Source organism: Eucalyptus grandis, chromosome 5, assembly GCF_016545825.1.
Source record: "Eucalyptus grandis isolate ANBG69807.140 chromosome 5, ASM1654582v1, whole genome shotgun sequence".
In the NCBI taxonomy this organism is placed as follows: Eukaryota; Viridiplantae; Streptophyta; class Magnoliopsida; order Myrtales; family Myrtaceae; genus Eucalyptus; species Eucalyptus grandis.
Genome location: NC_052616.1, coordinates 37,697,656 through 37,709,240, shown reverse-complemented (window position 1 = coordinate 37,709,240; position 11,585 = coordinate 37,697,656). Strand labels below are relative to the sequence as shown.

The window sequence follows — 11,585 nt, the reverse complement described above, 5'->3', positions numbered from 1 at the left end:
CATACATAGAACAAGCAAATATTAATTGCTTGCCCTCCCTATGGTATGCTTGAGATTATGAAATGGCTGAGTTACATATTCCTAGCAATTCAAAAGCCCTTTCTCTATTCGAATAATATACAAAAATTTAAAATAAATAATAATTAAAAATATCGTAATGTCAATAAAATATCCGAGAAAACACTTTAGATAAAAGGTTTGCAACTATCTAAAACATGATAAGAATGTAATTATTTAAATACTAACAAATTAATAGGTCAAATTTCTTACAATATCGCATTGCCAAAGGAACATCACATCTGCTTCCTTAAGCAAAGCAAAATCAAGAGTTACCCAAGATAAGAATTTCCAATTTGATTGACAACTAATAATAAATAAATAAATAAATAAATAATCTTTTTACACGAAGAAAAGAGGGAAGAAAGAAGAATGATCAAAACTTCCAAATTAAACAATGACGACGACCGCGACAAGAACAACAAAACAACCGTCATCTAACAACAGTTGAAGCAACGGTGTGAGCCCACCATTTGAGACTCTCTTTCATGTCGGTCTTGTTCCCAAGAGCAGGAACCTTCCAGTTCATCAATGGATCCTCCTTCCTCTTCTCCTCCCACCATTCCCACGCCTCCGACAGATAAGGCCTTGCAACAACTACAGACTCACCAGCAGTCAGTTTCTCATCACCATCTTCGTCATCTTCTTCACCATCTTTAATTTTGTTGCCCAGTCTCTGTAGCCCAGGAATGATGGAGACCAAGCTTGAGTCGACTCTGTCTTCCTCCAAGAAGACGAACCCCAGATCCACGAACCCCTTTAGCTCTTCGACCTCGAGCTCCGACAAGCTCTTAGTCAAGGTCCTTCTCTTTGCTCTTCCTCCCATTTGGCCCTTTTTTCTGTGCGAGAACTCCGAGCTTCTGAGGTTGCTCCATTTGAAACCTTCCTCTTCTTCTGTGATTACCTCTTCTTCATAGATCATGCTGTGAATAGGTTTCATGGGAAGGACTGAGTCTGGAGAGAGAACTTGCTTGTAAGCTTGTTGGGATGATGCTCGTTTGATCGCTCACGGACCTCACAAGAATTGATGGAGTCCGAGAAATTTGAAGACACGAGCTTTCTTTCTCGGGTATTTCAATGCTTTCTTGACTCGGGTTGGATCTGGAGGTTGAAGAAGGCGATGTGTCTGGTCGTTTCTTGAAGATCTCGAGCTCGAACCAGCATCTATCGATGATCTTCTTGACTGCTTCCGCTTCTTCATTAATGGTGGCCAGAGGAAATTGTGTGATTATGGAGACTTAATGAGGGCTTGGGTGGCTTCGTATTTATATACTCTTTTAATTATCATGATTACCCTTGTGTTTTCCCGTTATTTACGGGAAAGACTCAATCTAAGTGTTCACACGGTTGTGTATACTTTGATTTGGTCTTGGGTCTTCGTCTAAATGTTTCAATTTCATTGGTCCTTTTAATTTTTTTTTTCTTTTTGGTAAGGGATTCGTTTTAACATTGATTACACTATATGCTATGAATTCGTAACCTCATAAAAGACAATGCGACAATTTACCAATAAAGCTATCAAAGAGAAAACATATAATCCGACATATATACTTCCTAATAATGAGTAATGGAAAAAGACGTCGACACGAACTGCAGGTCCCATTTCCATATTGACGAGTACATCTTTAGGCTTAGAAGTGTTGACACCTAAATTTTGATTTAGGTTATTATCTAGGTTTTAATTTCTTTTAATCTTTGTTTTTCCTTTTTCGGATAATAAACAAAATAAATAAAAACAAAAACAAAAAAAAGTAATAAAAGCAAGAAAAGCAGTCAGCCCCCTTTTTCTTTCTTTTCTTTCGCACGACCTGGCCCCCCATCTCTTCTTCTTCCTCCTATCTTCTTCTTCCTCATCCGCCTCTGTGCATCACGCACGGCGGCCGGCGACGCGCTCAAGGGTAGCCTACGGTAGAGAGGCACGGAGGTAGGCCGCCGAAGGGGAGGGCGATGCACATGCGCCTTCAATGCGTGCCTTTAATGCTGAGAAGAGACGTCGGTTCAGCCGGGAGGTTCCGGTCGGCGTGCGAGAGCCGACGGCCGAACCTCCGTCGACCGGCCTGCTCCTTGCCTATAAATAGAGGAGCACCTCCGTCGACGAGAGGGCACGGCAAACTCGAAGATCTTCCCTTGAGAGACTTTAGGGGAGGATTAAAGAGCGAGCACGCGAGAGATCGGGTCGCGAAGCTCGAAAGACCTCCCTCCGAGAGACTTCGGGGGAGGCCGGCGGCAAGCGAGCCCAAGGGGGAGAGATCCGAGTGGGTGGAGGCTTAGTGAGAGGGAAACCGGAGTAAATGGGGCAGATCTGAGCGTGAGGGGGTTGAACGAGGTCAGATCCGGAGGAAGCGGGTCGGACCCAACCCGGGGATCCGACCCGGTTCGTTTTATATTATAATATAAAATAATATTTTAAATAAAAAAAAATTATTTTAATTCCAGAAAACCGAAAAATGTTTTAAAAATGTTAAAAAATGTTATATTTTCCAAAATATTAAAAAATGTTTTATTTTCAAAAAAATGCCAAAAATCCAAAAAAAGCCAAAAATTCATAAAAAGCCACAAATTCATAAAAAGCCAAAAAAATTCATAAAAAGCCAAAAAGACTTGTATTTTTCAAAAAAAAAAAAAACCAAAAAATCCCTTTTATGTTCAAAAATGAGAAAAATACTCAAAAAAATGTTTTCCTCCCAAAAATGCATGGAAAATCTCTTAAAAATCCAAAAGCCTTAGGGTTTAAACAAGATTAGGTACCGAAAGGGCATTAATGATTAACTAGTGTAATCAAGTCCCCGATCCTAATTTCTCTGGTTGCGCAGGAGTGAGTATTTCTCCCGATACTTCACTTGGGTTTCTAGTCAACCCACTCCAAATCGATTAGTGGCGACTCCAATTTAAAAATTGATTTACAGGTTAAAAAATCAGATTATTAAAGTCGTGAATTGGTGGACTTGGGAAAGTCCGGGCATAATTAAATTTAGCCGAGCCATTAGCCTCCTTAGGCGCCTATACCTGATTGAAGGGCGCCGAAAAAAGAGGTCGCGACAGCTTGGCGACTCCGCTGGGGATTTTGAGGACTTAGGCCATTTTATCTTTGTTTAAATGCTTTACTGACTTGGGTTTTTTCTTTTGTGCAGGTTAGTGTCTTAGATTTTCTTTTTAAATAAAATGTCTTGTGATTATAAATTGCTATGCATGCTTTACTGTTTTAACACTACACATGGCACACACAACCCGGCCGCCGGACTTGGGCCGCCATAGGTTATTAGGATGGTGTTAAGAAAGATACGGCTTCGGACGCGAGATTGCGTCATGAGGTTGCCTTTCTTTTCCCCGAATTTCTTTAGCCGAGGTTAAGAGGGTATGCTGCTAACGCGAGACTGCGACGGGCGGATACCTTTTTAATTTCAACAAGCCTTCTCAGTTAGAAATCGAGCCACACGTCCCATGCACATGTCTTTGTGCTTGCCATTTTACTTAAAAGCAAAGTGATTTCTTTACTTTTACTTAGTCTTTTTATTTGGCCCATGGCAATTTAGGATAAGCTTTTCAAGTCCCAGTTTATATGCAATGGGGAAAGACGATATCCAGTTCATTCCTGCTCCCAAGGCGGAGCTCTTCAGATGGTGGGGTCAATTAGATCAGTTTGCCCAAGAGCGCGTGAAGGCCAAAGTTGGTCATCTCCTATCGTTGATCCAAATCATTGTTCGTCCTGAAGTCATACAAGCCATGGCACATTTTTGGTGCCCGAAGACAATTACTTTTATATTCGGTAGGTTTGAGCTAACCCCAACCCTGGAAGAATACAGCATCATCACTGGAATGCCTCTTGAGAAAAAGCTTGTCAAACCATTGATAGGTGCCCTCCCATGGCGCGGGTTGGCGCGACTTTTAGGAACTGAAATCCATGTCATGAAGCAAATTCTTGAAAACAACCATAATGTATGCCCTTTAGAATTCATGAATGCATGTTTTCAAAATCAACCTATGACCCAGAAAAGTGAGATTTTCCTCCTGGCCTTTTTCGGGCTCATCGTCTTCCCCCATCAAAGAAATGCCATAACTCCCAAGATGGCATGGATAGTTGATCAGATCTTAAGAGGGGGGAATTATGTCAACATGATTTTAACTGAAACATTCTTGTCCTTTAATCGTTTTAAAGACAACTTGGAGAAAATCATGCGAGCCTCTCCTGAAATTTTACAAGTCTGGTTCTTTTCTCACCTAAGCGAATTTCGAGACTTCATGCGATCGTTTGAAACAAATGCTTTTGAAAATCCATTACAAAAATTTATGGTTTTAGGACCGTATATTCCCAATCAAAGTTGTTTAAATTGGGTAATCTTCCTAAGAGACCCAGCTCCTGAGGCATTCCAATGGTGTGCTAGTTGGTTCCATGAAAAGAGCGCACCGCCCAATTCCGTTGCTCGGCCTCACCGGCGCCATTCCCTATTACCCGTATCGGGTAGCACGGCAATATGGAGCCCTTCAGGAGATTCCACCGCCTTTCAAGATGATGATCCCTCCAGTTCTTTTCAACACAAACCGTGACTATGCATTCGAAATTGCTACCGCTGAGGAAACCTGGAGCAGCTGCCATCGCAAAAGGATTGTGATACCCGAAGGGCTTGAGGGAGAAGAAAAATCCCACCACGCCTCCATGTCCTACATCCACAACCATTGCATCCCGAAAAGATGGAAGCCATTAGTCCCTCACTCAATCAGTGAGAGCAGCCAACACGAGCAAGCAGAGCTCATGGAGAGGGATTTGTGAATGGACTGGATGCACACCTCAGAGCCAGTTCAAGGAAGCAGGCGTTCTCGCAAGAACAAGGCTCCCCGTCGCATATAAATTGGCAATCATGTGCCCCTTAGTATTAATAGTGTGAAAGTTTTGTCCCATTGTTTAGGGACTCTTGTTTAATATCTAGTATTTCATCCTGTCCTTTCAATTTCAAGTTCTAGATGTTAGGAGTTGGCAGTCTATAAATCCTCTTTTGATAAATAAGAAAGCAGTTAGACCATTGCCATGGGTCAATCTTTGTTTACTGTCGTGCTCATTCATTGTTTTCACCACGAACAGGTAATTATGAATCGCCGGCCACTAATCGACCGCGAATGGCCTCATGCAATAGGGCCCGATCAAAGTGATGTACAAAATCATCTCATTAACATTGAAGACGGCGTGGGACAGATGTCCATTGTCCTTCAACAACTCTCGAGACAAATGAAATCCACTCAAGTCGAACCCAACTTTGTAGTTGCCGTCATGACACCCGTATATTTGCCAGAAAATGGCCAGTACCATAGACAGTTTGAAAGGATCATGAAAAAGTTAAGCCAGCTGCATGAATAGAATCCCATGGACTTGTCCAATTACGCCGGCATTGAGATTCCTGAAGAGCTCAAAGCACCTGAATGCGAAAGGTATGCTGATACCTCCCGCCTAGAGACTTACTTACAGGCCTACCTGGTTCGAAGGATGATTCAATCGTACCAATCGAGCTTGACTGGCCCTGCCTTGCGATGGTACATTGTCAGGAAGATTAGTCCCCTTAAAACCTGGAGGGAACTAATTCATGTTTTTCACTAAGAGTATAATCTTGACATCACCCTGCCCTACGAAGAGCCGATGATCGCGGAGCACAAGGAACCGTTAGTCGCTGAGATAGGAGAAAAGCATGTCAATGAAGCCTTGCATGATAAATGGGCAGTTGAACAACACCTTGTTACTGGAAAATTTCCCACTAGGAAAGGCAATGAGCCTTTGTACGAGATCAAAGACACAGAGCCTGTTCAAGACCGGGGCACGACTGGACGACTCCCTAAGCTTACTCCAAGAGCTAGGGTCCAAAGAATACTGACCCCTATCAACCTGGAAAGCGAATCAGACAGTGAAACTCTAATGTCTCTCACTTCCCTTGACAGAATCGAGCTGGCAAAACGAAGGGCCTTACTCAAAAGGTCTGGACCAAAAGCCAAGAAAGGAAAGCCTAAGCAGATCAATGCGGCATCTGCCAACGAGCCACCACCCCAAAGCTTCGAGCATTCCCAAGAATATAGCTTCGAAGGCTACCATCCCCTAGAATACAATCCCAAGGACTTCCAGCGTTATTTCGACAATGAAACTGACGATTCATCGTATAACTGTTTCCTACTCTCATTCGGGGATGAAGGCCCGTCAGAAGAGGAAGCATACGTCTTTATCCGCTACGATCCTAACGAAGTACTAAGCTTGTCCTCTGACCATGAGGATAGCTTCAATACTTTATCCTCATTCGAGAATTTCGACCAAGAAGAAAGCAATGGGATAATTTCGGTAGAATCCAACTTTCCTGAAACAGAAAAATTCACCACTACAACAGATATGCAGTGGGAAAACCAGTGGCCTAATCAAGACATACCAGGCTCGTCTTGCCCTCATAGGATCATGACCCCCATAGAAATGTGGATACCCAATCTTCGCAAGTATAACGGCACGACTTGCCCCGTGGCCCACTTGCAGTACCTCCATGCTGAAATGAGTCGGTACTATGGCCCGATGTCATTCACAACTCAGGCCTTCCAAGAAAGTCTTACAGGGTCTGCATTGCAATGGTTCGTCACAGCAGATATCAGCCTCATGAGGGATTGGAATGAGCTGTCTTCCACATTCTTGCATCAGTACCAGCACCAGATTGGAGCTGAACTGTCTTGCGAGAGCTTGGTTCACTTTAGAAAAAGACCAATGGAGGAGTTTCAAGCATATGCAAAGAGGTGGGAAGCTTTTATGATGCAAATCTACCCTCAACTGGCTGAAGAAGAAATGATAAAGCTGTTCATAGGGACTTTGCCTTGCGAGCATCGTTGTTGGTTGCATAGGTTGTACTTCCATAGCTTCAATGAAGTGGTCCTCTCATGTGAATACTTCGAGTCTACTGAAGGCAAGGAACTCAAAGGCGCTTGATTTCAAAACCAGCACTATCAAAGTGCTCCTTTTCATAGGAGTTTTCATGGGTGTTGCTTGTTTTTATAATTTCATATTTCTTATCCTGTCTAGTGTGCTACTATTGTATTTTCCATTCCAATAATCTAATGTATAGTTCTAATATTTTGTTTTAAGAGCATGAGGCGGTACTCCAAACCAGCCCAGTGATGCTATCCAACCATGAAAAGCAAATATCATCCAAGGAGAATACTGAGGGCTGGGCTTCCTCATGCTTTTTCTCCCCCGAATACATATTTTGAAAACAAAAAACACTTCATCACCAAAATCTTTCAAAAAAGATGATAAATTTAATCATGTTTGTCTTTCTGACTCACTCACTTCGTGTCTCAGAATATCATCCCCTATGACTTAGTGTGACCAAGGGACATTTGAACCTGGCACATCATGTGAACTCGCCAAGTTGAAAAGCACTCTTCCAAGAAAGCAAGGGCAAACAGAAAAGATCCCGTTTCAAAAGGGTAAGTCCTATTCCATGAACATAATGTCAAAAATAACGTCCTCTCTCTTCTATCTATAGGAGACAAAGGATGGGACGTAATAGGCACATGCATACTATTGAACTTGAAGCATGCATAATATGATAGCTCAAGGCGGGATGCTTTGTGGTTTCATCAATGAGATTTCCAGCTTTGACAAGCCAAGAAGCACAAGAAATGGATCTTTTCTCTTTCTTTGAATTGGCTATCACAACAGGAGAAAATCCAAACAGTTGAAATGATCTCTAACCCCTATTCAGACGATGGCTTAGGGCTTAAAAAACTCACTTCGTGCTCCAGATGCATGCTCTCCCAAGAAGTAATTGCCATCAAAGAATTGGAGATTTTGATTGTCCATCTCAGATTCCATAGAAGCTTGAGGTACATGACTTTGCCCAATGGCCATATAGTTAAAGACAGAAGAAAAATTCCAAAGAAGGAAGGCGTTGAAGATAAATCGACAACCATCAATCATGCATACATGGCCATGAGTGAGGAAGGCCAACCGAAAGAAATGTCAAACTGTGCCAAGACGAAAAGGCTGTCATCGACATTCAAATATCCCTAGGAGTCAGCAAATACAAACTTTGGAGAAGAGTAATTTGGTATCGTTTCCAATACTCCCAGTGTCTGAACTCACTTTTGACATGTTTTCTCCTATTGACAGGAAGCATAGGATTCAAGAAACAAGCTTAAAGGTTAATTTGGACAAATCAAGTGACTCATATCGATTTACCTAACTTGGTATAAAAGGACGTGTCGTCCTGGAGCTGGTTCGGTTAAATAAAAAAGGCAGCGGCCTACGGACACCGTCGGCGCCTCTAGCTAAGTGGTATCCGGGAAGAAGCAAAAAGGTCCGAAGTCGGGGGTTCGAATCCCCGACGCGGCAGTTAGCCGCTTGGTAAAAAAATAATAAAATTTTTTTGCTTCTCTTGCACTTGCAAATTACGAGAGAATAGGTGACCTAACAAAGCAAGGAACATAGGACTTCGTGTCCCCATCTCACTTCAGGTCCATCCAATCATCTGCAAATTAGTGAAGGGTAAAGTTGTATCGCTTCCAGTTATTCAACTCTTAAAAGAGTTCATGACTAACACATTCCCTCTTGTTTGTTGCAGGATCACCTGACTGTCAAAAGCAAGGATAACGAATCAATGAGAAGCATGTCTTGTTTGTTGCGGGATTACCCGACTCAAAAACAAAGATAATAAATCAATGAGAGGCATGACAAACTCTCCTAAGCGAAATGGCGTCCTGAGTAATCGCCAAAGCAAATGACAGAAAATCTTCAGGCCTCAACCCACATTTGATTTTGGCCAGACTAATTGATCTACTTGTACATCTTCTCTTCTGCAGGGGCAAAAGCAGAGATGCCCGATCAGATTCCCAACCCCGGCTGATCCTTCATGTGTCATATCCCTGATCAATAGGGGTAACTATTGACACCCATTTGCAAATAACCCTTTTGATGTTCAAAATTTAACACCATTATGTTAGCCCCTAAAGTTGTCAATAGGGTCTTTTTTGAGTCAAAACTATTCACTTGTTTTGAAGAGTTCAAACTCCATCATATTCAAAATGTTGCATAACATTTCCAGATGAATTCTGCATGATGATTTTGCCTGTCTAAGTCACTGATTCCACTGAGGATTATTAGAATAGACAACTAAGTGAAGAATACAAGATTAATTGAGCATGCTGGATGAGGTGCGTCAGAATGATGAAAGGCAAGCCATATCCTACACACAGTCCCCCATCTATACACTTGTGAGATGAGTGCAGAAGATTCCATGGCTGCAGGGTAAAGAGTTCTCTTGCGAATGGTACGATAACCAAAACAGTGAGAGGCATTTCATTGCTCACCCCTTTGAGCTCCTTACATTGGTGAAGCTTCTCTCATATCCTCGTCAAGAACCACCCCACACTGGGGCAAATCGGAGACAAAGCAGCATCACAAGGTGAGAAGAGAGATAGAAATTTTCTTGCTCGCACTTGCATCAATCTTCGGGTGTCCTTATTGCATATGAACACTCACGTTAATTTAAGTGCCATAGAATGATGAGGAGCAATTCTTTCTCTATGCACTTGTATTCATTGTACAACCCAATTGAGTCTATAATTTCACCCTCACATTGAGACAAAACAGAAGTTACTGCCATTTAAGCAAAGATAGCCCCGAGCGCCTCAAGATGAAGACTCAAGAGTCTAATAACGGTGCTTCGATTGAACTTGCCTAGGCCAGTTCCTCCAACGACAAGAATGAAAAACATGGGCATAAAAAAGCAGTGTACCTGGTAAAAGCAAGGTCAATGCCCATAAATGAAGAACTGGAATAAAAATAGGGGCATGAAAAAAGCAGTGTGCCTGGTAAAAGCAAGGCCAATGTCCCCCAGTAAAAAATGCAGCCAAGAAAATGTTGCTGTTGTGGTCCATAGAACCTCCATTTGACAGTGAGAAGAAAGACTAGTGACAAATGCCAAGGTAATCACCAGCTCTTACATTTTTACACATGAATCAAGCCTACATTGCATCCCATTGTAAAAGTCTCTTCAGACTAGGGGCACTTCAATTAACGTAGGATTTCATATGTCTATAAGCATCGCTCGAAGAAGTAGGAGCAAGACTATTCTATCTCTTTTCGCAGGACTCTTGACTTGCAAACCTGGAGATGATCGTGCGGCACTTCGTTCATGAGCCTTGACCTCGACGGTCCCATTTGATGGGCTATTGACCAAGTCTTCATCACAATTTCAACAAAGACCTCTCACATTGGTAAAGTTGTACCACTTGCGAGAATACTCAGACCCCTGCTGACATGATGACAGTGAGAAGTGTGGTCCTTATAAATCCTGCATCAATGGTTAGGATAGCCTTTTCCATGAGAGTGAGTGAAAAGTCTTTTCAGACTGAAAGTCCCTCATTTGGCATGCTCAAGACATCTACATTCTAAATGAAGGTTGTCTTTCAAAATCTTCTCCAGTGAAACTCAGATGATACAAAACTGACAAAATTGTCATGCATGAATCGCATTTAAACTCATGAATTTACAGCATATGCAATCATGTGTGCTTATTGTGCAAATAGCGGACATGCTCTCGAGATCAGAGATATTGCCAGGTAAGCATATCTCTATCCCCATTTGTCTTAAAGTACCTACCACTGTCCAGGTACTCTCTTATTGACACTCAACCTATTTGAGTCGTCCTTTGAGTTTAGGTGCTTACTACTGTCTAGGTATCCCCATTGTCTTTGAGTACCGGTCACCGTTCGGATACTCAATTTTCCTGACACTCGACCTGTTCGAGTTGTCCCCAGAGCATTGATACTTGTGACTGACCAAGTATCCTTTTATCGTTGAATACCTACTGCTGTCTAGGTATCCCCATTGTCTTTGAGTACCGGCCACCGTTCGGATACTCCATTTTCTTGACACTCGACCTGTTCGAGTTGTCCCCAGAGTATTGATACTTGTGACTGACCAAGTATCCTTTTATCGTTGAATACCTACTGCTGTCTAGGTATCCCCATTGTCTTTGAGTACCGGCCACCGTTCGGATACTCCATTTTCCTGACACTCGACCTGTTCGAGTTGTCCCCAGAGTATTGATACTTGTGATTGACCAAGTATTCTTTTATCGTTGAATACCTACTGCTGTCTAGGTATCCCCATTGTCTTTGAGTACCGGCCACCATTCGGATACTCCTTTTTCCTGATACTCGACCTATTCGAGTTGTTCCTAGAATATTGATACTTGTGACTAACCAAGTATCCTTTTATCGTTGAATACCTATTGCTGTCTAGGTATCCCCATTGTCTTTGAGTACCGGCCACCGTTCGGATACTCCATTTTCCTGACACTCGACTTGTTAAAGTTGTCCCCAGAGTATTGATACTTGTAACTGACCAAGTATCTCTTGGAATACCTACTGCTGTCTAGGTATCCCCATATCGTCAAGTACCCACCGCTATCCAGGTACTCTTTTCTTGACATTCGACTTATTCGAGTCGTCCCTTGAGTTTGGATGCTTGTGACTGTCCAAGTATCCTTTTGTTTTTGAGTATCGGCCAC

General features: G+C 42.4%; 1 protein-coding gene across 1 annotated transcript; it reads right to left on the bottom strand.

Annotated features, from left to right (window-relative positions):
• Positions 1–490: 490 nt before the first annotated feature.
• Positions 491–979, bottom strand: LOC120293883. Its single transcript, XM_039313670.1, has one exon. It carries the CDS (start codon positions 977–979, stop codon positions 491–493), a length of 489 nt encoding a protein of 162 aa, XP_039169604.1.
• Positions 980–11,585: the final 10,606 nt, after the last annotated feature.